This window comes from Zootoca vivipara, chromosome 16 (assembly GCF_965207765.1).
Source record: "Zootoca vivipara chromosome 16, rZooViv2.hap1.1, whole genome shotgun sequence".
Taxonomy (NCBI): Eukaryota; Metazoa; Chordata; class Lepidosauria; order Squamata; family Lacertidae; genus Zootoca; species Zootoca vivipara.
The window spans coordinates 37,727,151-37,752,816 of record NC_142599.1 but is presented as its reverse complement, the minus strand read 5'-3'; the positions used below and the strand labels follow the sequence as shown (position 1 = coordinate 37,752,816).

At 44.8% G+C, this 25,666-nt stretch overlaps 2 protein-coding genes, 1 long non-coding RNA gene and 1 pseudogene across 4 annotated transcripts; 1 reads left to right on the top strand and 3 right to left on the bottom strand.

The window, feature by feature from the left end:
* Positions 1 to 381: 381 nt before the first annotated feature.
* On the bottom strand, positions 382 to 13,149 carry LOC148683202 (uncharacterized). Its single transcript, XM_088659879.1, has 4 exons — positions 12,415 to 13,149; positions 9,665 to 9,985; positions 8,393 to 8,748; positions 382 to 651 (listed from the first exon to the last, which is right to left on the bottom strand). Exons 1-4 carry the CDS (start codon positions 12,455 to 12,457, stop codon positions 517 to 519), a joined length of 855 nt encoding a protein of 284 aa, XP_088516005.1. The 5' UTR covers positions 12,458 to 13,149; the 3' UTR covers positions 382 to 516.
* LOC148683203 (uncharacterized) lies at positions 1,489 to 7,694 on the bottom strand. Its single transcript, XR_015947534.1, has 2 exons — positions 4,045 to 7,694; positions 1,489 to 4,006 (listed from the first exon to the last, which is right to left on the bottom strand). It is a non-coding gene; the product is annotated as an uncharacterized LOC148683203 (long non-coding RNA).
* Positions 13,023 to 16,885, top strand: LOC118076539 (uncharacterized). Its single transcript, XM_035099377.3, has 4 exons — positions 13,023 to 13,182; positions 13,778 to 14,122; positions 15,171 to 15,482; positions 16,102 to 16,885. Exons 1-4 carry the CDS (start codon positions 13,146 to 13,148, stop codon positions 16,242 to 16,244), a joined length of 837 nt encoding a protein of 278 aa, XP_034955268.3. The 5' UTR covers positions 13,023 to 13,145; the 3' UTR covers positions 16,245 to 16,885.
* Positions 16,886 to 20,432: 3,547 nt separating this feature from the next.
* Positions 20,433 to 25,190, bottom strand: LOC148683201 (uncharacterized; annotated as a pseudogene). Its single transcript, XR_015947535.1, has 6 exons — positions 25,146 to 25,190; positions 24,332 to 24,558; positions 22,957 to 23,391; positions 21,679 to 21,780; positions 21,474 to 21,523; positions 20,433 to 20,596 (listed from the first exon to the last, which is right to left on the bottom strand). The product of XR_015947535.1 is annotated as an uncharacterized LOC148683201 (transcript).
* Between the last annotated feature and the right edge of the window lie 476 nt (positions 25,191 to 25,666).

Below are 25,666 nucleotides of genomic sequence, written 5' to 3'. Positions count from 1 at the left end.
CGGAACTGTTTGAAAACCAAGGCCTGGGTTCCAATTGGCTGCAGGAAGTGAGTGTTCCCAGAAGTGAGTGTTCCGGTTTACGAATGCTTTTCGGAAGCTGAACGTCCGACGTTCAGCTTCCGAAAAGCGTTCGTAAACCAGAACACTCACTTCTGGGTTTGTGGCGTTTGGGAGCCGATTTGTTTGACAACTAAGCCGTTCGGGAATCAAAGTACCACTGTACTTCAGATCCAAGTTGTTTCTTTGTTTGCAACCGCCCACTTTTGCAAAAAGGGGGGGGGTCTGTTATGGGACCTTCTTTGCTAATGATGGGACAAGAGTATTGCAACCTTAGCTGACTTCCCCTCTCCTTTCCCAAGTTAGCCAGTGAAAATTAAAAAAACCCACCGGATTCTATGGGGTTCACCTGCCCTTCTCCCCACCACCAGTTTCCTGTAGGGTCTCCCTCTTTGATCCTTGGTTTGCTGGTGGCTCTGGCTTCCCAAAGAGGAATAGGAAGGCTTCGATGGGCTGAGTTCAATGCAGTCCCGCTTGCAAGCACATCCTTACCTCTGCCAAAATGCTTTCTGAAGCAAAGGACCAACGGCGGGATCCACAGAAGGATGGCCAGGCAGGGGACTCTATAATACAATGTAAGGAAGCAGTTTCCTGCTAAAAGAAGAACAGAGAGAAACAGCAGTGCTAAACTGGTTAACCCACGAACCCAGGTTCTCACTGAGACTGGTAGGGCATAAGGCAGGGAGGCCAACAGCAGGGGGAGCCAGAGCCAGTGACAATCAGAGCCAACTAATCCCACCTTTGCCTCCACCTTCCTCTTCCCTACTGAGTTCCATAATGGCAACCGGAGTCCACTTATAGTCCCTGCCACAATTTGCAGCGAGGGAACACCCAGAAGGGCTCTCTTCGTGGCCCTGACTCTGGAACAGTCTCCCCGTAGACTTCCGCCTGTCTTGCACCTTGCTGGTCTTCAGACGTCAGCACAAACGACATTTATAACACATCCAATCACACAGTTTGAGATTAGGAGATGTTTAGCCATCGGTAGCAATGTGGATCAATGGTTTCCTTTTTTAAAGAGATTAGTCTGAATACTGGTGTTTTGTTTTTCGTATCTTGTTGTACAACACCCCAAGTTATTCTGGAGGAAGGGTGATTTGTAAGTAACGTAAATAAAATGAAGAGATGGGTTGGTGCCTCTTGGCAGCTTGAGATGGAGGGTAGTCTTAGGGGTAATGTGGATTACTTAGTTTCCTTTAAAATGGGGGGAGCCATCTGTCTTGTATTTGGGGACCCCCTTACAGACTGCTGAGGCACCTAGACTTGTGCCTCAGATTCTTGCCCTGACGGCACTGCTAGAAGCTCTATGCTATCTTCAAATTCTAACCATAAAAGGGTGTGCTTGTGTATCACAACATGCCCTGGAAAATGGTCTGAATGAGCGATATTGTAAGGTGGATGACTGGCTTCCCAAATTGACCAGACGAAATCTCAGGCAGTTGAACAATTTTATTATTGGTTTGTCGGCAAAACAATATGGAGCAGTAGGGAAAAAACCATTCCTCATTCTGCCCGACCCATGGGCATACACAGAGTGCTTTTATACCTTTTTGACAGAGTGAAGTGAAGATCAGCCTTTCTGCAGTACTTCATCAACCAATCAAGAGAGAGCACCCCAAGATGCAAAGTCACCCGCCCAACTCTACTAGGTGGCGTTATGTATCTGGTACCTTCATACACGTGTCTATGTGGAATTTTACAGGCACAATTGTGGTTGTGCTCTACTTATAATTTGCGGTGGGCTACATCCTCTTGCTCTTGTGGTTTATGCTAGAATTTCTTAGAAGTGCTGTGTGTGGTTAGATCTTTGCATTAGATGTGCAAACATGCTGTGCCTGTGTGCAAAGTGCTGTCTGGTTTACTTTCTATCAGAGGCAGAGAGATTTAGAATTGAATATACAAAATGGAGTTCTTCTTGCTCTCCTGCGTGGCCTGACCAGGATTATTCTGGCCCTGGTCATTGCCACCCTATATTCCCTCCTCTTCAATATGGAGATGAAGAACAGGTGTGTTTCTGCATCTCCATTTGATTGACCCATCGCACTACAGTGTTTCCTGGTGTTTCCTGTTTGGCAGGGGGTTGGACTGGATGGCCCTTGTGGTCTCTTCCAACTCTATGATTCTACAGAGGAGCCAGCAGCTTCCCATGCTCCAATGTTAGGCCAAAGGATGGGCAACAGAGAGCAAAGTAAGTGAGGAAGCTTCTGCTGACTTTTCCCAGCTTGCTACTCAGCTTGTCTCAGAAGGGTTACCAGAAGCTTTTATACAGACCAAGGTTCTGCATAGGGCTAAGACAATAAGAAAGAAAATTAATATTATGAGCAGAATCTCTTTTAACTATGACCAACCTGGGAGCCAAGAACTAATCTAACTCCATACACTGGGCAGACCTTCACCGTCTAGGCTAACCTTGTGGTACAAGTCAGCCTGCTTCTTAATGTTTTTAACATCACTCTCAACACGTTTACTCTGGTTGTATACCGATGTTAGTTCCCTGATCCGTCCAATATCGGTCACCACGCGTTGAGCCTGATTGATGTACACACAGCAGGAGGAGTTCAGAAGGGCTACCTGGCCAGCTGCGTCTAGTCCTGAGAGTCTGGCCAAAACCTCATGCTTTTTTATTGAGAGACTTCAGAGCCCTCAGAAGATTGCTGGGCTTCAAAGAAGTATGTAGGGCAGAAGAAGGCTAACTGGAAGCTTGCTCAAATGTTAGGTTTTTGACTTCCAGGGAAATAGTGCAAGGCAGATAGATAACTTCGTGGTGGGGGCTGCCTTTTCTACTGAACAGTTAAAATACCTGACCAAGGCTGTTAAATGTTTCTTAGTGTCACCAGAACTAAAAAGGTTCCAGGAACCTCCGGCTGTGATCAGGAACTAGCAGTCATTAAAGACATAGTACATTGCTTTTCTTAAATCAAATAGCAAAATATTTTACAAACAGACCTAAATTTTGTTACCTGGCACATTCAGACCTTCATTTTGAAACTTCTTAACTTAAGGTATACAAGCTAGTGTTTCTAAAACTTGTGAATAACGTGCATTACTAAGCAGTTTCTTAAAAATGCTACCACACATACACATGGGGTTGGAAACTTTCCTAAGGGGGAAAGGATAATTCATTGTTAGGATAGACACCATCAGCTAATTCATAGGGCTATACACAAACTCTGAGAGCCTGTAGATTAAGGCATTCAGTCTGCAGAACTGTCAGTGTAAAATAACCATGAAAGTTTTTTTTTTTTTCCTGCTTCAGCTTGATGCTATAAAGCAGAGTAAAAATGCTTGCTGAATTTAAGCCTGGTTCAGCTTTTGATTAATCTATTTCCATAACTCCTAAGCATTTTCTGTTGAAGTTTTTAGCCTTCGTGTTAGACCTAACAGGGAACACATATTTGCATTATACAAACATCATTTTTGTCGAAGCACAAGTGCCACTTTCTACTACATTGCATTTCCATTTGAGGCACAACAAAAAAATCGCAATACAGACTTTTGGCAACAAAGGGTTCTTTCTCTCAGGTGGGCCATGAATCTATAATGGCCACACTAGTCTTCAGAGATACTAGGATACTATAGTTGCTGGAAATCTAAAAGCCAAGGGGCTTTAGCCACTGTTTCCAAAACTTTATGTCAGCAGGAAAATACACAGTTCTCTCTCAGCTCAGTACTGGGCTTCAATGCAAATCAGTGGGTTTCAAAAGTTCCTACACAGTTCTAAAGGCCAGGAATATATATATATATATAACAATTGGAGGTTTGTCCTAGCTGAGCATTTGGCTACAGAAAGAATGGCTATTGTTCCAGTTTGCCAGAATCAGGAGAGGCTTGCATTAGATATCAGTGGGCTACCAGAAGCTTCTCCCATCATTTCCAAAGCCAGAACTGAGGGGTGCACCTGGCCAGCTCTTCCAGTTACATCCCCAACCCAGCTATAGCCCTGTATCACCTAGGGAGTTGCTGGAACCCTCCCCATATCTGTATGACCTAGGGAGTTGCTGGAACCCACCCCATGGTTCAATTTCTGAAACTGTTTTGGGTCTGTTCGCTCAAGTGAGGCAGGTACACTGCCCTTCCTTCCAAATTAAGGATACTGCTTTGGGGCAGGTAGACTTCTACTGTGGGTCCCACTCAATTGATGCCTCCCATACAAATATACATACATACATATATATATAAGGGTCTAAGATTTACTGCGTCTCCTTGTCTCCTTGATGTTTGGTGCTGCATAAGATGGACATTCCTCAACCCGTGCGTCGAGTGACAGCGTCCGGAGTGTCACAGCAGGGGCTACTTCGGTTTCCCATGCGCTGGGCGTCTTTTGCCGGTCAGACGCTGCAAGGGGAAACTGGTGCACCGTGCGCTGGGTACCCACTCCTGATTAGGTACAGCAGGGTGTGGATCCAGGGGGTCATCTCAGGCACTTTCACCAGATGGAATGGATACCTCACCACCTAGGAATGAAGAGGGTCTCGTCTCCCTTCCTTCAAGGATTCACTCAGGGACTCGCTAGCATCAGGCTGGAACCATCGTGTCAGGCTCCGCAAGGCTACACGCTGTTCGCTCGAGTGATTTCCTGTAGATAAAAAACAAAGGAGGGGGGGGGGGAGAGAGAGATTGTCCTTGTAGCTGCCGCTGCTGTTTTAGAACTTCTTGCTGGTTAGTCCACCACCAAACTCTCCGAGGTAGTGCGTCCCACGTATTGGACATTGAGGTGTGTCTGGCACACAGAAGTCATCTCTGGGATGTAGCAGCAGTTAGTTGAGAAGTCATCTCTGGGATATAGCAGCAGTGCCTTACAGCAGTCTTTGCCGAATTTCACAAGGCTTGCAACAGGATTCCACGTCTGGTCCATCTTTCAGGATCTCCCCGTGGTTTCTCTTTCCTTCCACAGAACTTCATGCATGTGCAGGGTTAAGGAGGGGTCCTTTAAATCCGTATTTGCCTCCCATCCAGCTGCCGACGGCTGAGTTCTGCTAGGATACTGAAGCCTGTTTTTCAAATTATGCAAAGTCTTGTGGTTTCTAGAAGAAGAAAAAACTTACAGCTGCTTTGTAGCAACGGGCTGTTTCCGTGAGACATAAATTTTTTTTAAAGTCAAAGCATTTAGAGCAGTAGTGTTTTTGTAAGCTGAAACGTGGACCTCCAAAGCATAACATCTTTTTCTCCCTACTTTCACAGCAACGGTCTTGGTCACACAATGTCACACAATAGAATGTCCGAAATGGCAACACCAGCCAGGCACAGCCACAGTCTCTAAGTGCAGGTTGCAGGAGAAAGCAAGTTGTGCAAATACAAATCATGCAGAATCGCTTGTGTAACCAAATAAGGGGGGTTACGCCACACATCTCTGCCGGAGGTTTGAGAGACTGCTTGAGATTTTTCGCAGCCTGTCTTCCAATGGTAGTGTTAGATTCAAACAGACAATGTCTTTACACACAAATCTCCATTCAGTATAACTTCCTTCTACCTTATCCTGAATTCTTTAGTTGATAAACATTCATTTCATTAAAATATGCAGTTCTACAAATTTTCCAACGTTGCTGTCACAAAAACATATGAAATGGGGTTGCAGGTAGGAGGGTAAAACCCTTTAAACGTAGTTTGCTTTTAGAAGGACTCAAATGTCTCTTTTTTCCCCATTCTTGTAAGTTTCCCCAAAAACTAAAGTCTGCACAGCTACAACAGGACTTGGGGAAAAGATTATAATTGTTCAAATAAAATCTATTGTCTCTTGCGTTGTGAACTACTTAAGTACATGATTTTTTTCTTTTCTTTTCTTTTGAAGCCAGCTGAAGCATATGAAAACATTTTCTGAGCACCGTTACTGGCATTTTGTCAGTTTCCTGTGGGGGGGGGGAGCCTCATTTCTAGTATGGTGAATAGCATTCTAAAGGTTGCAGAGATGATTTTTCTGAACCAATCCTCCGCTGTCTGTTTGTACAGCCCTTTTAGGCATAAAATCAGTCTGATGCTTCTTTTGGTTTTTTTTTTGGGGGGGGGGCTGTTTCAAGGATATTTAAAAGCAGAATACTGGGTGCCTATATTTATAACAAAGTCCAGATGCAGGTAACTCTTAAGTCACCTTGACCATGGCTCTTTGCCATGCCTGCCAAACCGACGAACTCTCTTCTGCTGGGACCCCCTTGTCCCATCTTTCTCCGAACACTCTTCCTTCCTCTTTTACATTGACCGAGACATCTCCGTCCTAGCAACTGACCTTCACCAGTGACCTTTGAACCCCTTCTGGTTCCTCACTGGTCCTTGAGCCATTATTTGTTGCTGTTTAACCACTGCCTTTCTCTTCATTTTCTTTCTCAAAATGCCTTTCTTCTCTCTGGGGGGGGGGGGGGAATACTGGTTTGCGCCACCCTTTTTCTCTGAACTTGTTGTTGGCAGGACTTGTAAATTAAATTTCTTTTATGACATTCTGAATTTATCTACCATGAATTCTAGGGAAATCACATTTTTCCCTCCTCTTGACCATACTCCTCCCATTTATGGCCCTGTAAAGTATCCCCTCATTCAACCAGAGCATGCACTGCAAACTTTGCCACACATACCATGCATTGGACACTTTACCACACTCTACCTCCCAGTTTTTCCTTGTTTCCTAAATGTCTATTTGTCAGGGGACCTCCTCCCTACTGACTACTAACATACACATTTTCCTCCTCCCTTTGCCTCTTACCCAAAGCGCATGGTTTTCCCAGTTGACCTCTAATTAACTGAGTACTACCAACACGCTGGAGATGTGATCAGGATCTCCCTTCCCCTCATTAAAGGGGGCCAATTCCCTTCAAGGTACCTTTTCCCTTTCTACTTACCCCAGCCGGCTTTTCCTGTTCTTCCCTTCCAACCTCGGTCCTTTTGCCTCTTTGTCCAGGGCACGGAAACTCAAGGGCCACCTCTGATCCTCCGGAAAAAGTCTGCCGGTGTGCACCAGACCAGAGGCGCCGTTAGGAATCTGCGCCCTGTCCAGTGGGGCAAAAGGGGACTGCCTCTGGTTCAGGGAAATGCCCTCATCCGAGTCACGCACGGCACCAGAAATGTAAGGTGGATGACTGGCTTCCCAAATTGACCAGACGAAATCTCAGGCAGTTGAACAATTTTATTATTGGTTTGTCGGCAAAACAATATGGAGCAGTAGGGAAAAAACCATTCCTCATTCTGCCCGACCCATGGGCATACACAGAGTGCTTTTATACCTTTTTGACAGAGTGAAGTGAAGATCAGCCTTTCTGCAGTACTTCATCAACCAATCAAGAGAGAGCACCCCAAGATGCAAAGTCACCCGCCCAACTCTACTAGGTGGCGTTATGTATCTGGTACCTTCATACACGTGTCTATGTGGAATTTTACAGGCACAATTGTGGTTGTGCTCTACTTATAATTTGCGGTGGGCTACATCCTCTTGCTCTTGTGGTTTATGCTAGAATTTCTTAGAAGTGCTGTGTGTGGTTAGATCTTTGCATTAGATGTGCAAACATGCTGTGCCTGTGTGCAAAGTGCTGTCTGGTTTACTTTCTATCAGAGGCAGAGAGATTTAGAATTGAATATACAAAATGGAGTTCTTCTTGCTCTCCTGCGTGGCCTGACCAGGATTATTCTGGCCCTGGTCATTGCCACCCTATAATATTACATCGTAACACACCTGCATTCACAGATGATGTGCTTCCAGGTATTGCAACACTTCCACTTTCCTACTCTTGCAATAATATTTATTTCTGTTTGAATAGTATTTTTGAGCTCTGCATGACAGATAGATTAAATCACCCATTATATCATACTGTTGCATGCCACCCCACTCTCTGAGTGGTGAGAGGCTCCAGGGATTTCAGGCACTTAGCCAGAGTTCGGTTTCCTTGGAATGAAGCTCAGCGGAGACTGTGGTGTCTTTAGGATATCTGGTTGTATTTGCACATATATGCAAACTGAGCATGAAACGGAGAGGCTGGCAACATTAACACCCAAAAATATATTGCTGCTCTGTTATTCATCACTTTGGATCCAGCGCAGAGCAGGTAGGTCTCTGTATCTCCAGCTTCCAGCCTGATTTCTACCCAGCTTTACAAACCACTCTCTCTTGCAATGGTTCACCTACCTAGCAGCCAGGTGAGGGGATGGGAAAGCACATTCACTCATTCTATGGCACAAAGCAAATTATTGGGTTATGCTAATCGTGGTGTGAGCTACAACCACTGCCCAGACAAAGGGACTGGATTGACAAACTTGCTCTCATCACTTCTATGCCCCAAAGTGCAGGAACCCAAGAATTGAAAGGGACTCAGGGCATCATGCAGTTTGACGCCACAAACTCACAACATCAGTCTACCTGCTGACACTGTGTTTGTAAGCACCACCGCACTTTGTTTACAAGGTAACCTTTGGTTGTAGATGTTGCGTTCGAAGGGACCACCGCACTGATGTTTCTCCTCTCCTGGTCTGAACAGGAATAACCCATCCCTTGCCTCCATCTCTCTGGAGGAATCAGCTTCAGACTCCAAATGGACCCATCGATCATGTTGCCATCCTTCCGGTCCTGAGAGGTTTCCCCACCAATATCCCAGGAGAAAGTATCCTCATCAGGGTTTGCGTCAATCAGGAGGCAGAGGAGAGGGACGTGGTGGGAGAGCTCAGTGTCTTCTGCAGCGGAAGGAGCAAAGAGGGAAAGTCTTGGCCCAGAAGTTCCTAGGAGAGAAAGAGAATCGCTCATCAGATCTTTATCTTTATCTTCATTCCTCTCGTAGGTTTCATGGGGGTAACATAGCTCCTCAACAAACTAGACCCAATAAACAGCCATCCCAACAACCGTTGCAGTAGTTAGAGTGTTGGACTAGGGCCTGGAAGAGACCTGGGTTCAAATCCCCATTCAGGAAGCTCGCTTGGGGCTGGTCTCAGCTTGGGGCCGGTCTAAGCCTAGCCTACCTCACAGGGTTGTTGTGGGGATCAGCGAGTGCAATACCTGGAGCTCCTTGGAGAAAAAAGTGGGCTGTAAATGCAATAATAAATAAATAAATAAATAAATAAATAAATAAATAAAGCAAATGCTACAGACCCTAATTTAAGTCTAAGCCATAGTTGCTTAAGCCTAGCCCTACCAATATCTCTTAGCAGTACAGTTGTACCTTGGTTTTCAAACAGCTTAGTTCTCGAACATTTTGGCTCCCGAACGCCGCAAACCCAGAAGTGACTGTTCTGGTTTCCAAATGTTCTTTTGGAACCCGACCGTCCGATGGGGATTCCGCGGCTTCCGATTGGCTGCAGGAGCTTCCTCCAGCCAATTGGAAGCTGCGCTTTGGTTTCCGAACATGTTGGAAGTGGAACGGACGTCCAGAACGGATTCCGTTCGACTTCCATGGTACGATTGTATTAGTATTAACAGTAATATTAATACATTTATTTCTTGCCCTGCACCAGCAGGTCCCAGTATGGAGATAACAATTTGCTAGAGTAAAGCATACCGTAGCTACCATCAGATGGCAGATATGGGGGGGGGGGCAACCCCTCCCTGCCATCCCCTCACCCCATCTCCTAAGGCAGACTGCCTTGCTGGACAGGCTGTTCCAGGTCCGGACCTGAAATGAAATCCCAATCAGCCACTCACCTAAGACGAAAAGCCTCATCCCACTCAGGAAGGTGAAATTCTGAACAATAGCTGCAACACAGTAATACACCCCGGAATCCCTTTTCTGGACGTTGTGTCTGGTCAGGTTTACTTGACTTGAGGTTTTTGCTCCTGGCTTTTGAGGGGCATAAATCTCTCCAACCTTATGCAACCCCCCTTCATGTTCTTCTTTGTACCAGCTCACTATGACCACAAAAGTCCCTTCTGGAATGTTGCAGCTGATGTTGACAGTGGCGCCAGGAGATGCTGAGATGCTTGCCAGCGTCGGTGGGATATCGGTGTTCCCCCGTGACCCAGCAGCTGCAACAGGGAAGCAAAGGGTTGGTCCTATTTGGTTTGTCCCACTAAACAGAAAACCAAGATGACAACGCCCTGACTATAAAACATTTCTTTTAAAATAGGGTGCATATGACCGGCCTGTTTGCTGCTGCCCCCTTTACCTGCCCCTGTCTGGATTGTCACTTGATGGGGGGTAAAATACAGAAGGATTACTAAACCTCAAGAAAAGGATGCACACACAAAAATGGATTTCTGTCAGACATGTTGAATTTTTTCAACTTCCAAAAATGAGGAGTGCTGAAAAGTTGTAACATAAAGCAGCTTATGTGCTTCTTCTTCAAACGTAGCCTTACAAAGCTAAATGTTGTCCGGTCACAAAAATAATGGCAGATTTGGATCCCCCACACACCAAAACATAGTTTTAAAACCCCTCACTGAAGAAATTTGCAAAAATTAAGTTTTACCCCCTAAAATGAGATGCCCTGCGAGTGTCACCTAGCATCACAAATTTTACATTAAACAATTAGCAACTAATCCCAAGCAGATTTCGTGTGGGGTGTAATCGCCCTTCCAAACAAATGTGCTAAAGAAACTTTATATACTGAGAGCTGCAAAAAGAAAACCAACCTCCTTTTTGCTCCTTTGGGAAGGAGACATATCAATCAAGTTCCTAAACCAGGTTCCAAATAAGAAACCTGGCTTCAAATATTTATCCAATGTGCACAGAGATAAATATACTTTACAATAAATATACTTTATTTTACAATTCCCATTGCCTTAAAAAAGCAAATAATATTTTACAGGATTCATCTCATCCCGGATATAGTCTTTTTGCACCGTTGCCTTCGGGCAAGAGATACAGAACAATTAAATCAAGAACGAATAGATTAAAAAAACAGTTTCTATCCAAGAGCTATAACCATCTTAAATGCTGTAACTAAATAATATGATCTTAGGGAGTTGTGATGGGTGTGTATGTATGTGTGTATGTGTGTGTGGCTGTAATTGTGTATTTGTTTTGTTTTTATGGGATGGCATTCAATTTCGTTGTACTCTACTATGTACAATGACAATAAAGTATCCAATATCTATCTATCTATCTATCTATCTATCTATCTATCTATCTATCTATCTATCTATCTATCTATCTATCTAATTTGTGCTTCCTGTAAACATAAGCAGATTAAAACACAGCATTCCTACAAAATTCACATTACTCTGAATATTTCAGTGTGGTTCTCCAACCCAAAACTGTGCAGCTATTAGTGAAAATAAAGTGAAAACAAAGCTACATTATGTTATGGGAAATTGCTTGCAAAAATGCACATATTTTGCAAAGTTGTTCACAAATATGCATGTGTTATACAACTGGCATTGGTTTTATTAATTCACATCACAAATTTTGGACTATGGGTCTTTGGCGACTGTCAATTTCATGCATTTTAATGGCAGGCGTGCCTATTCTTTAACCATTACTTGAGGCATCCAAGCAAAGCTTTACTTAATGCCCTGGGTAAGGTGGAATATTTGTAGCACACTTTTCTTTTTTTGCTTTAAAAATGGGAATGTAAGAACACAAATATTCTGATTTGAATAAGCTATAAAAATTAAGATATGATGATTTGGACTGCAGGTGTTCAAGGGTTTTGCAAACTGTCCTTCTTGAAAAACACTTTTCATTAAGTGAAAATATCTAAACAGAGTTCAAATGATCTATTATCTATCATCTATCTATCTATATATCTATCATCTGTCTGTCTGTCTATCTATCTATTTATGTAATGTATCATCTATCTATCTGTTGGGCGTTATTTTAATTCTTACACAAATACTGAGGCACATGGTCGCTCGGTACCGTATATGTAAATGTCTGGCTCATGTAAGCCTATGCAGAACATTTATTCTTAACAATGATAGAATGCACAGGTGGATAATACTTTTCATTTTATATATCTTTATTATTTGCAAAGGGAATATTTGCATTGTACTTTTGTCCTCTCAGGCTTTGTGGTTTACACTTTTTATTCTTTGTTTTCTCTTTTTTTGTTATCTTTGCACTTTTTTTGTTAATCAATAGCATATATATATATATATATATATATATATATATATATAAATAACAGCATGTTCTAAAATATACATTTACACAAGCTGTATTAGATATAACAAACTATGAATATTTAAATGATTTTTCTGAAAACTATTGAAGACATTTTTGTTTTTACAAGTTTTTCTGCCTGGGTGAAAGCATCTCCCTGCCTTAGGGGTTATTCTGTATTGTTTTTAAACTTAACTTTATTTTGTGTACTGTTTTTTTTATTTAAAAAACTACTTTTACTTGTTTTTATGTAAATCACATAAAACGCCAGCTGTTTCTTGAGGTTTTCATGAACATAAGCAACTGATGTGAGAAGAAAGATCCCATTAAAAAGGCAAAAAATTGTACATACTATGCAGAGGGAGCAGAATCATCGCTGCAAAGTGCAAGAGCATCTCGTAGGCTCCTTCAGCTTCTGAACTGTGAAGCAGATCTGGTCGGGTTCCTGGTTCCTGGTGCTTCTAATGCCTTTTTCATTTCCTGCTTACTTCCAAAAGGGACAGAGGCGCTACAGAAGCTTCATTTCAAAAACACACACAAGCAGAGGTTGCTTATAAAGGCAGGAGCAACTCCCACCAGCTGCTTTCCTTTGCAAGTTTCTGGGACTCAGAGCCACAGCAAATGCCATGCAGGAATCAATCGAAACCAGATCCCTTCCCAACTCATTGTGAAAATATGGCGATCAGCCGCTAACAAACTGGCATCCCCAAACAACTGACAGGCCATCTTCCCTCCAGAGGCACCCAAATTCTGAAGCCAGCAGGGTGACTTGACTGACTGCTGAATAAACTTGAAGCAGAACACACACAAATACCCGGAAAGGAGCAGAGAAGCAAGAGATTTGGAAAACCAGCTAAAACTGTGCTGGAATAAGGTTGGTGATCTGTTGACCAGCAAAGGATTCAAAGGTGAATTAGTGTGACAGCCCCCATCACTGACTTTTCTCTGTGGTGCCCATCAAGATATTTCAACACCCACATGGAAGTGGTTTCTCTGCAAGAAGCCAGCGCCACATTAGATATATTTTCCCCCCACTAAAGCTGCTGCACATTCGATGTGGGCTTTGGGCTTCTGGCTGCTGCCATGCCGCTGACCGCGTACCTCTTTTTATTCTCTGCAGGTAAAATTTCTTCTGATGCTTTTACCTGACTCTTAACTCTTGGGATGCTTCCAGACAAACCCTGTTTGTTGAGCATTCATCCTGATTTGCTTGCACAAAAGGGAGTTTAGGCCACGTTGTCTACTTCTTGTATTTCAGCTCTGATTTGTCTGCAATATCACTCCGAGCAATAGTTTCCCTACACTTCTCAAGTGCTTCTTCCCATCACTTTCCTTACTGTAATTATTTTATGGGGTGGCTTGTTTTTTTTGGGGGGGGGTGTTGTGCAAGAATACAAACTCTGCTCTAATTGTAACCTAGATTTTACCAGGATGGGACTGAATCTCACCCACAAATCAAACGACAGTCTGGAATCAGTCTGAGCACCTGAGAAACTTGGTGGGTTGAATATTTATGAGTTCTGAAACTTTCTGCAGTTCAGGCAAAATACTTTCCACCTTCTCCTTCAGCTTGTGTCTTATTTCCAGGGCTTCTGTTGCAGGACAGTGTAAGGATTCTCAAACAGCCTGATGTCTCCTTCAATGTCTTCTTGCAGGAGAAGCCAGAGCGAGAAACGGCAACCATTAATGGTCCCTGTGGTCTTTCTCCTCCACAGTGTTTCCAGCCCACTTCCAGCTCCTGCATCCGACCCGGCGGTTCCAGTTTGTGGATATTGGGGTGAAGGCACAGATCTCGTGCACTTCTGTAGAAGATATTGACAACAATGCATTAATTTTCAGCTGGTACAAAAGAAGAGAACACGGAATGCCGATTTTAATCAAGAGTTGCCGTGAAAAAAAATCCAGAGACAGATTTGCTTGCAAAGTTAATCCTAACCGTCGAAACGCCGTACTGGAGATCCTTAATGTGCAGAGGTCTGATTCTGGCCTATATCTCTGTGCCCAAAGAAATCCTCGTGGCTTGCATATCAGCAATGCAACATCTTCACTGATTGTTGGAGGTAAGAGATCAGGGCTGACTGAGCTTTGCTGCTGTGTGTTAAAGGCACCAGGGTCTGAATTCAGGCAAAGTCAAATAAGGGCCAGTTCTCAGGATCATCCCATATACTGCAGGCAATACCCTTGTCGGATTTTAGCTCCTGCTTTGATGTAAGGAGGTGGCATCGCCCCCCTGCCAGGCAGCAATCACATTTGGGTGGATCTATAGCTTATTGAGTTCAGTAAGTTGATGTTGCCCTCCAGAGCAAGCAAGTTTTGAAATGTTCTTCCACTCAAGGAAACTTTTCCCATGTTGCTTTGTGGGCTAAGACGTTCCTAGGCATGCCCCCCCCCCCGTGCACTGTAAAACATCCCAGGCTGCAGGGTTTCCGATGCGCATTCCGTATGAACCAACTTCCCCAGAATACACCCCAGAGTCTTATCTCCAAATGAGCACTGCATGGGAAGTGTGTTTTTGGTGACTGTGATCTGTATTTTAAGGACATTGATCTGGAGTTCCTAAGCATCTTTTCTGAGAAATCTCACACAAACTTCCCTTGAAACCCCCCACCATTTCCTGGCAAAAAGCCCAACACCAGGATGAAATTCTGAAGCCTTTGTTATCCATAGGTGGTCCTCCTTGCTGTATTCTCTTGCAGTGCCGGATTTATAAGCTAAACAAGCCATAGCTTAGGGCCCCACTCTCTTGCCCCCCCCCCCAAAAAAAATTAAAGGAAAAAAACACCTGGATGTACATATCCAAAATATAAGATAAAAAGCAAATAAAACCGATCATACAGCAACAGTGTTTTGTGTTGTGTAGGATCCTATGATGTAAGTCATGGGCCCCGCCTGCTAGCCTGCTCCCTAAAATATCACTGGTTTGCCCATTTCTATATACAGACAGTGGTACCTTGGTTCTCAAACTTAACCCATTCCAGAAGTCTGTTCCAAAACCAAAGCGTTGACAAAGGACAGCTGGACATATAAAGGGGCCCATTACCTTCGGTAGCTTAGGGCCTCCTCAAACCTAAATCCAGCCCTGTTCTCTTGCTTTGTTTTCCTCATCAGACAGTTATACTCCAAGCACCCAGGTGATGCTTTTGCAGCCCTCTAACCAAGACCCAGCTTCCCAGTTCAAGAACCAACTTGTTTGTGTGGTCCATGGCGTGTCTAATTTAGTTCAAGTGTCCTGGGACGTCTCGGGAGGTCTCCAGCAAGAGGACCAGACCTTTTTGGTGAAAAACAGCCGTGGGTCGTTAACCTTCATCCGTGTCCTTCACCTCCCCACGGAATCACAATACAGTGGGAGAACCATCACCTGTGAAGTCAAGTTCAACTCTTCCAGCACCAGCGTGAAGAAAACTGCTGCGTTCAACGCAGGTGAGTAATTCTGCAAGCCACTGACTTTGCTACCATAAGACATAGGAACAGAGGATCTTGCCTTGTTCTGAATCAGACCCTTGGGTCCACCTAGCTCAGCTAAGGAGTGGGAGAAGGAGACGTCTGAAGGGGGAAATGTGATTTCAAAGACTCATAGAGTCAGAAGGGACCCTGTGGATCATCTAGCCCAACCCTCTGCCAAGCAGGAATATTTTGCTGTCTCATACGGGGACCGAACCCGCAAACGTGGCTTTATCAGCACCACGCTCTAGCCAGCTGAGCTACGATCTTAGTGGCAGAATGGGGTGAGAAGGGGAAGCTGTAGGGAGTTAATATGTGGGGTGGGGTGGGGGACTGGCAAGCAGGACAAACAAGGGTGCAGCCCCTAGTAGTACAATATAAATAAATATAGAAAATGGCATCATACCACAGCTGTGTCAAACACCACCAGTGCCCAGGCTGCAGAAAAATATTCAAGTATCAGTCACTATCTGCGAGGCTGGTGGTGTAATTCAGAAGTGAAACAAGGAGATAGACTGTTAAGACTTCTCTGTCCAGAGAAGGAAGTCCTAAGAGAACTAATCTGATGTTTCTTATCTTTGTAAAATTTCCCCTGTAGATGCAAAAATTCCTCAGTGCCACTTCAGATATACATGGGTCCTGGATACATTGGCATTGCTGCTGCTTCCTCTAAACTTCCTTTGGATTCGATTTTACCCTTCCGACTCCCAAATGGCATCGGGAATCACATCCGAGGAATAACTTAAAGGAGGACAACATGTCGCTTTATGCAGAAGGAAATCCGCAGGATTATTAGGGGGTTTATATATAATATCTTAGGGGGTGGGCAGAAGTTAGAACACCGTATAACTGAATATATTTACACATTGTCTGTCTCTCCATTGCACTGCAAAGTGCAGTGCTGGAAGTTTAAGCAAACAAATAAATGTCATTTTCACATGCTGCAGGACAGGTATGGAATTATTCCCCCTTTCAGGAATTTTATTTGTGTGTGTCCAGGGTTGCAGCAAGAGGGGATTAGCACTGCAAGGGTTCTTCAGGTGCTTTACCTCAGGGTGGTGTTATAGCAATTCTAAGGTCTTATACTGTATATTTAAATAAATGTTCATAAATGTACAAGGCAAACACATACCTAAGTATATAAACCACGTGTCTGTGGTTTCTGCTGTAGACCACCTTCTTCTGTGATGTATGTATGATGTTTTGGAGGGTGGTCTTGGGCTAAAGGGTGGGCATTTTCAAAAGTCTATATAAGGGCTTGCACACCATTGTTCAGGGTTCTCCTCCCTCCTGCATGTGGTGAGTGGGGACCCTGTTGCAACAGCTCCTTGAATAAAGATCAGGCTTACTAGCCGCTTTGCTTCTCAATATTCTCTGGTTGGCCTCTGTTATTTTCTCCTACCGATAGAGAACCTCCTTAAGGACTCTATATGGGCTCTTGGATACCCCATATAGGAGCAGTTTTTTCTTATAACAGTGGGGAACCCCTATCACCTGAGGGCCACATTTCCTCTGAGCAACCTTCCCGGGGCCACATGCCAGTGGTAGGAGGAGCCAGAGGAAAAGAAGGTGGAGCAATACAATGGAAATGTTACCTTTGAATGGTAGGCTGGTTTCTGCACGCACTCTTGCCTGCCTCTCTTTTCTACCATCCAGGCAAGCAAGAGGCACTGTCAGGCTTCAAGGACACATCCTGGGACGGGCAAAATTCCTCAAGGAGGGTGTGAGGCGGGGCCAGTGAGGAACATGGCCCGGAGGAGAGGATTGTGGCCTAGGGAGAGTCTCAGGGGCCAGACAGGGATGCACAGTTGGCCCTGGGTCCTGAGGCTCCCCCCCCCATGATTTTGCTGAAGAGGAATCCTCAAATGCTCTTTGCATTTCAGTTTCTGTTGAAAACTACGTTTTCATAATAAAATAAAGAATTTTATTATTCATTTATTTTACTTTATTATATTTTTATATATTATTATAATTCCCTCCAACGAACCCAAGGTGGTGTGCCTGTCAGGGATGCTTTTGCTGTGATTCCTACATTGCGGGGGGGGGGTCCTTTTTGAACCCTGCGGCTCTAGGATTCTATCAACATCCCAATTTGTGCTTCGCCGTGCAATTCACCCGCTATGCCTTTAAACCTTGCCTCGCTCATTTATCACTCTGATTTCAGCAATCAAAAGTCTGGCAGTAAACTGAGACCCGAGTTTGAGTCCTTCCTCCAGAAGTTTAGGCCAAGACAGCCTCATCCTTCGGGCCTTTCTCCTCAATCCAGTGGCCCTGCTGGGTTGTGGACTCTCGGCAAATGCCCGACCATGGCCATCCTCGCTGCTGGAACTATTGCGTGTCGAGGTACCAAGACTTCCCACCAAATAACTCACACTTCACACAGAAATGAAGTTTAAGGTTTTGGGCATTAATTTTGGCCACAACTTTATTTAAATACAACTGATGTGAGTGGTTGCTTAGGCATTGGTTCCCATGCCATCTGTCCCCCGCCGGGGACAGATCTGACTCCCCTAGTGTACTGGGGAAGTCAGGATAGGTAAGCACCCTCTGAGAGAGGCACCACGCCCTTGACCTCTCCCCCAGATGCTCCCCGAGGCTCATACCCCTACCAGGGGTACGGACAAACATGTAGAGCCCCAGGATTCCTTTATCGGAGTACCCCTAAAGGCAGCAGCAATTTTGAGGGGCAGGCCCAGCCAAATCTGTACCCCTCCACCATCTAATTTGAACCAATGCCTAACTGCCAAACTTACAAGTTGTGACATTTTGCTATGTAGTAGGCAAAAACCACAAGGCACCAGCCAATCAGCCAAGTGGCAAAATTCCTACTAGGCCCCCGCATCAATACGGACGACCCCATGACAGGCACAGCAATGTCATGCGCAAACAAAAACCCCTAAATATAGGGAGGGAGGGCGGGAGATCCGTTGCAAGCACCAAAAGTGAAACCGCAAGCTGCTTGCCCAGTACATATAGGCTGTGCCTGTTAATTAAATAATTGCAACATAACATTCTCCCCAGCAACAATACCCTCAGTGGCCATCCAAACTGACCGGCCAAACAAACCAGGGAACGTCTTGTTAACCCTTCCGCAACCCATGCTCTCCTTAAAGGGAGAACCTGCTCTCCCAGATTTGGCCATACGAATCGTCAGGGCAGAGCAGTTCCCAGGCAGAGAGGACCAGAAGGAGGCAAATGCAAACTGACAACAGTTTTCTACGTCTCAGCAGCCTGTGACCAAGATGAGCAAGCAAGAGATGTTATCACTTGCAGGCAGCAGGATCGGAAGAAGCCACATTCATTGCCTTAGCGCATGCCAGAGGGTGAAGGAGCCCAAGGCTGTTTGACCACATTTGTTACGGTCAGGGTTGAAACACTGTTGGTGGTCTTTGGGTCTGAGCCAGTCTTGCTGCACTTGGGACTCTTTTGCCCACAGGAAAGGGTGTGGAGTCGGAAGCCCCCAGCGCTGTCTGTGCAGCTAAATTCTTCCCTGGCTTAGGCTCACAAGAAGCTGCCTTAGAACATTGAGCTCAGCATTCTCAACAACACTGACTGGCAGCAGCTCCCCAGGCTTTCCTTTTTTCCTAATTATTTCATTTTCAAAATTTAATAATCACAATAATTCATAAATTCAATACTTTTTCAATACTTTTTCAATCCGTATTCCAATCTTCCCCCCATAATTTCTTGCATCTCATTATACCTCAAAACTCATTGTTCTCCCTTTTATTTGTCTTAATTTCCAATTATATAACTGCATGAATGTTATATCAAACCTGCTAACGTTTTAATGTATTTACAGTGGTCTTTTAAATAGTCTATAAATTTCTTCCAATCCTACTCAAACTTTTTCTCATCCTGATCTCTGATCCATAGCTGCCAAGTTTTCCCTTTTCTCGCGAGGAAGCCTATTCAGCATAAGGGGAAATCCCTTTAAAAAAGGGATAACTTGGCAGCTATGCTCTGATCGTCGCAGTCATCTTTGCCATTTTGGCTTAGTCCATCCAGCAACCCAAGGTCTCAGGCACCCTGGGACCTTCTTTGTGCAAGGCAGGTGTCCTGTCAATCATCTACGGCTCTTCCCTTAATAACAAACTAAGATTCCAGCCCTCATGGGTCTGAACAAATGGCTGATTTAGATAGGAGCAGAGAAGGATACTTTCTACGAGTCAGGCCATTGAGGTCCATCTAGCTCAGCACTGTCTTCAGAGAATTTCAAAGTTGGAAGGGACCGCCAACGGTCATCTAATCTAACCCTCTGCAGTGCAGCAATTTGTCCCTGCCTCCTCTTTTCAGGCAGGACAGGTGTTCCTAGGATGCTCCTAAGGCACAAAGGCAAGAGCCCTCCAATGTCTGACCCCAGCAGATGAGATTTAGGGGTATACTGCCCCTGCACAGAGAGGCTCCACAGCTACTGCAACCAATAGCAGCTATTAAAGGTCCTCTCGGAATCCGTGGTTTCTTCTGGCTCCTGCTAAGGTTGGTTCCAGTAGGCACTTTGGAAAGCAGTTCCTGCATGCTGGCAGCTCTTCCATGCTTCAGGCGGAAGTCTTTTTCAGTCCTAAATGGAGATTTCTGGCGATAAACCTGGACTATCCTCATGCAAAGGCAGATGCTCTTCCACTGAGTCACAGCCTTCCTGACAGAGCCAGGACTCCTGTCTTGCTCTAGGGAAAAGGCAGCTCTACACACAGAGAGAAGGAACTTGGGCCATTTTGAGATGCTTAAAAATTAGGATCTAGACCAGGCATCCCCAAACTGCGGACCTCCAGATGTTTTGGCCTACAACTCCCATGATCCCTAGCTAACAGGAGCAGTGGTCAGGGATGATGGGAATTGTAGTCCAAAACATCTGGAGGGCCGAAGTTTGGGGATGACATAAGCAATATAGATAATAGGGGGAAAAATATTTAATACAAGCATCTATGTTCAGCAAGTTAAACGATATCAAAGTTGGCTTGGACTAGGTGGCCCTTTGCAACAGTGCAATTCTACGAAAGTCTTAATTTTGCTTTTCTTTCTTCACCACCAGACTTTATCGCTCCAGTTTGATCCGGACTTCATTTGTTGCAACGTAGCTCTGCATACTCTGTCTGGAAGGGGAGGGAAGCAGAGCAGTTATAGGCCTCTCACAATCAAATGAACTTTTGTAAAATCAAATGAACTTTTGTTGCTTTTACTAGAATGTTTATCTCTTTTGCATGAGTGGGTGTTGGGGGGGGGGAATGGTAATTTTTGAAAAGAAAAGGGAAAAAAAACTTTTTAGTTACCTTGGGTAGTTTCCACTAGAAAGTTACTTCCAGAGAAGGATATATTCAAAGTAGAACATTACAGCCTAGTAAAAGTGTTTATGGCCACTGGCGGACTATAAGCATTTTTGCCAGCTCACCTGTCCGTCCCGTCCCCCCCAACTTTGGTATTGGTTGAATATCAAAGGCCTGGCTAATAATAAGGATGATTAAGACAATAATTTGTATCCAAGTGAATTCTACTCCAAGTAGTCTGAACCACCACCACCCTTAATTACTACCCACCATCAATGAACATTTCCTGGGCAGCTTGCAAACCACATTTAAACTCTCTTTCAGTTGAGGAAAGTTTCAATGCCTAGTCACCTGGATAAGATTCCGCCTCACCATAGGCGATCATTCACAAGCCTTTTCACACCCAAAATTCAAATGCAACCCACACTTCTGTACTACCTAGGGTTGCCATATTTCAGAAATCTGGACAGAGGAGTTGTTCACTTCTTCTTCTTTTTTTGCAAAATAAAAAACAGAGGTTTTAGAGCTATCCCCCCCCCCAAATTGCCAAAATTGCCGCTACCAGTATGCTCTCTCTGTGTGTCTGCCTATCTGCCTCCTGGGTTCCTGGGTTGTCCAAAATTTGGACTGATTCCTTCCAAACCCTCCTGCAAAATACAGTAACACACATATTTCTGAAATTTCAGTATACAAAGCCAGAGTTTACCTGTGGGATCTCGCTCATGGGTATTTGATTTCCTGGTTTCTCTGCATTCCCTGTGAGGAAAGAAAAAAAAGAAGGGACGTTTTATCGGTCTACTCAGAAGCAAGTCCCATCGACTTCCGTGGGACTTGCTCCTAGCTCCCAGTCTGCCTCACACACTTCATGGCCCCTTGAATAACGACCACAGTTTACCTTACAAAAGGATTACCTGTGTGAAGAAGTTTTCTGAAGAACAGGGCCGAGAGTGGGATCAGGAGGATGGTGGCGACAACGCAGGGCACCCCAAAATATAGTATGGAGAAGCAGTTCTCTGTCAATGAGAAGGAGAGGGAAACGGGGGTCAACAACTAGACTGGCCATTGGCAAAGAACGGTGTTAAGCAAAGACTCTCGATTTCATAGAATCATAGAACTGCAGAGCTGGAAGGGACCCCAGGGGTCATCTAGTCCAACCCCCTGCAAGGCAGGAATCTCAACTAAAGCATCCAAAACAATGTCCTCTTAGCTACCTAGAAGCAACAAGACTGGGGTGCTGCCTGTCCTCGGATAACCAGAAGAAACATTAGGAAACCGGGGCTGCCATCCACCTGGATTTTCCCAGACAATTTTGGGGCCTTCCTAAACAACTTTCAGGGTGCCCTGGTTTTGTTACTTTTCAAAATATGTCAACCCTGTAAGCAGATGTCTCCTCTCTGTTTCCTGAGCAGACTCGTGTGGCGGAATAGTGCCTGATGATGATTCCGGTTCATCATGGGTTAACCTATCACTCCCATGATAGGCAGGTGTTCCCTGGGAGGCGGAGCTAGACAGCGTTCTAAATGGAGGGGGAACAACCGTTGAAAGGCAGTTGGGGGTTGGCAGTTGGGGGAGTGGGGGGTTAGAGAGGGAGGAGGAGGAGGTTAGGTTTGGGTGGATGGGAAGAAAGGTTATACTGTAACTGTTATTATCAAGATGCAGGGGATGTGTTAACAAGTCTGTATTATATGAAAAGAAGATATGCACTTTTAAGAACCAGAGAAATTCATGTTTTCAAGTTAAATAATAAAGTTAAATGTGCCTAAACGCTCGTGGACTCGGGCAGTGTCTCAGTACCTTCAGAGGTGTGACTAAGAGGCGAGAACGAAAGCTTTCCTGTGGAAGAGGAAACTGTTTGCTTTTCCTCCTGTCATACAAAGGGCTGGTTAGTGAAGCCAAGGGAGGCAAATTGTAGCAGTAGGGATCCACGGGAGGGAGACTCCACTGGCCACTGGTGGCAATAGGTTTCGAACACAGAGCCCTGAGGTACCCTGGAGACAAGTCCAATTTGGACACTGGAGGTTTATTTCCATTTGTATGGAAGCACAGGGAGAGCCTCTGTTGTTGAAGCAGTGAGGGGTGGGAAACGGGGAATCCCTCATGAATCACCACCAAAATGATTCATCTGTGCTGCTCAGAAAATTGAGACAACCCTGTTATGTTAAGGGTGGAGAGGCAAAGGTTCCTCACACCTGGATGAAAGAGGTGTGGTGGGATGTAGCCTCCTGTACAAAAGTCAGGGTCATATCTGTTCCCTGCTTCTTCTTCTCTTTGCTTTCGTCTGACACTCTTTCCTGCCCCGTTGAAGAGCTTATTCAATGCAAATCTACCTGGGCTGGTTGACACTGTGTTTATAACTGCTGGAGAACCAACATTTCTCTTCTCTGAACAGGTATAAGGCACCTGTGTTGGAGTAATCAGCTTCACACTCCAGATACTGAAGTCTCCATTTCCGTTTGCCATGGTAATGTAATTCTGGTCCTGAGATGTTTCCCCATTCGTATCCCAGGTGTTAAAATCCCCCTTGGGGTCAGCATTAAAGAAGACACAGGGAAGGGGGACTGCATGGTTCAACTGAGCCTGCTCTGAGGAGGATGGCATGACGACAAAAAGACTTCTCAAAGCACCTAAAAGAACGTTGAGAAAGTTTGTGTTACGCCACAATCTCTGAATGGCCAGAGATTTCAGGCATTCCAGGCACTCAGCAACACACAGCTCTATGGTCTTAACCCCTTCACATACTAACTAGAAAGAATATGCACTAAACCGGTGCGGCGCAGCTCAGGAGCTCACTTCCGCAGCGCTGGTGGGGCTTCCTATCGGCTGCAGGAAGCTCCTGCAGCCAACTGGAAGCTGCAGACACCTCCTTCGCGCCAGAAACAGTGTCTGCGCATGTGTGCGCACATGCAGACACCTCCTCCGTGCAGAAAACACATGTGCGCGATCCGACCCATAGAGAGATCTCTGGGGGAGTGAAGCGGCCCAGGCTGCTTAAGCCTTGCCAACCCCTGACCTAGATAAAGGGACTGGTTTGGCAAACTTATGCATTCTACGCCTATAGATATGGGATTCCAGGGCATCATTCAGACTGACCCCACCGAACAATAGCCACCAAACAGTGGGTTAGATTTTCTCCCCGCCTCGTCTCTTGAGCTCAGCACAGGGAAGCGACATCTCAAAGAGGAAACTGAACTGCAAACCACAGAAGATGCTTGCAGATATTATATATGCTGAACCATTTACAGAAAGAGAAAACCTGAACCAAGCTGGCTTATCTCTCTCACTGGAGGTCAGTCAAGGAAATGGATGGTTTCAGGGAGAGCCAATGATTCATCCAGCTCAGGAGGGTCAACACTGGCTGAAAGAAGCTCTCCAGTGTTTAGGCCGGGAGTCTTTTTCCAAAGTTTTCCTGGAGGTGCCTTCAGGGATGGGACCTGAGGCCTTCTGCTTGCAGGTGCTCGATTACTGATCCCTAGGCAGAACATACATTCAATAAATGCTGATATTTCCCGCCTAAATCTTCAAAGGCACTCACCTGAGATGACCAGCCTAGTCCCTCTCATGAGCCAGAGTCGTTCCTTTGCACATCGCTGATCCTCAGATCGTGCCCTTGGCTTGAGTACCTGCCCTGTACCTGTTTTGCGTATCGTGAACTCTGGTAAATCCTGCAGATTTTTGCCTTCTTCCTCCTTGTACCATAAGAAAGTTTCATTCGGAATGGTGCAGGGGATGTCAGCCGTGTCTCCAGGAAATGCCGAGATCAGGGCCAGCAGAATCTCCCTGTGACCGAGCTGCTATAAAACGGAAGCAAAAGAACATGTGGTGAGCTGGTAGGAAAATGAGCAAAGGGGAAAGATTCATACATGTCAGACTGTGAATTTATCCACAGTCCTTCTTGGAACCAGCATTGGTATTATTAATTTACCTCACAAATTATGGACCATGGGTCTTTGGCGACGGTCCGTTTTATGCATTTTAACAGCAGGCATGCTTATTCTATAACCCATTACTTGAGCCACCCAAACAAAGCTTTACTTAATGCTCTAGCTAAGGTGGAATATTTGTAGCACACTTTTCTTTTTTTGCTTTAAAAATAGGAATGTAAGAACACGAATATTCGGATTTGAATAAGCTATAAAAAAGTGAGCTATAAATGCAGCTGCATTTTACAAGACGGACTTATACTCTTTATTTTTTTAAAAGACATCCTACGGTTTCATCCCATCTCATTGGGTGCATTTTCTTGCACCAGTGTAAATGAAGAAAATGAGAAAGTGAGCAACCAATGCTGTTTGGTTTTATTTTCATTCGTTTTAACTTAATTTTTACTGGAGACCGTTTTGCTCCAACCTTATGCGAGATAGAATGATGAAAGACCTACCTCCGTGGGGCTGCTCTGAGGCAGGTGGAGGTTTAAGGCAGGCATCCCCAAACTTCGGCCCTCCAGATGTTTTGGACTACAATTCCCATCTTCCCCGACCACTGGTCCTGTTAGCTAGGGATCATGGGAGTTGTAGGCCAAAACATCTGGAGAGCCGCAATTTGGGGATGCCTGGTTTAAGGCGTTGCCACCGAAGCTTACAAAATGTTTTCACCGTATAGCTTTACCAAACAAAAGCAGTACAGTGGTACCTCTACTTACGAATTTAATGCGTTCCAAACGCATATTTGTAAGTAGAAAAAATTAGTAAGTCAAATCCCATAGGAATGCATTGGGAGAAAAAAATCGTAAGTAGAAAATAATCCTATCTAAAAATTCGTAAGTAGAAAAAATCCTATCTAAATCGCATCCAAGATGGCGGACGGAGCTCAATTCGTAAGTAGAAACATTCGTAAGTAGAGGTACCACTGTAATTCGTATTCCCCTCACAAGTACATGTACATCGTCTAACTTGCCTAAAG

Coding starts and splice junctions, on each gene's coding strand:
- LOC148683202 (XM_088659879.1), bottom strand. CDS start 12,457: ATGCTCTTGCACTTTGCAGCGATGATTCTGCTCCCTCTGCATA. Junction 9,986..12,414: donor GATTCTGCTCCCTCTGCATA/GTATGTACAATT, acceptor TCCCTGTTGCAG/CTGCTGGGTCACGGGGGAAC. Junction 8,749..9,664: donor GATGAGGCTTTTCGTCTTAG/GTGAGTGGCTGA, acceptor TTTCTCTCCTAG/GAACTTCTGGGCCAAGACTT.
- LOC118076539 (XM_035099377.3), top strand. CDS start 13,146: ATGCCGCTGACCGCGTACCTCTTTTTATTCTCTGCAG. Junction 13,183..13,777: donor CCTCTTTTTATTCTCTGCAG/GTAAAATTTCTT, acceptor TCTCCTCCACAG/TGTTTCCAGCCCACTTCCAG. Junction 14,123..15,170: donor ATCTTCACTGATTGTTGGAG/GTAAGAGATCAG, acceptor TTTCCTCATCAG/ACAGTTATACTCCAAGCACC.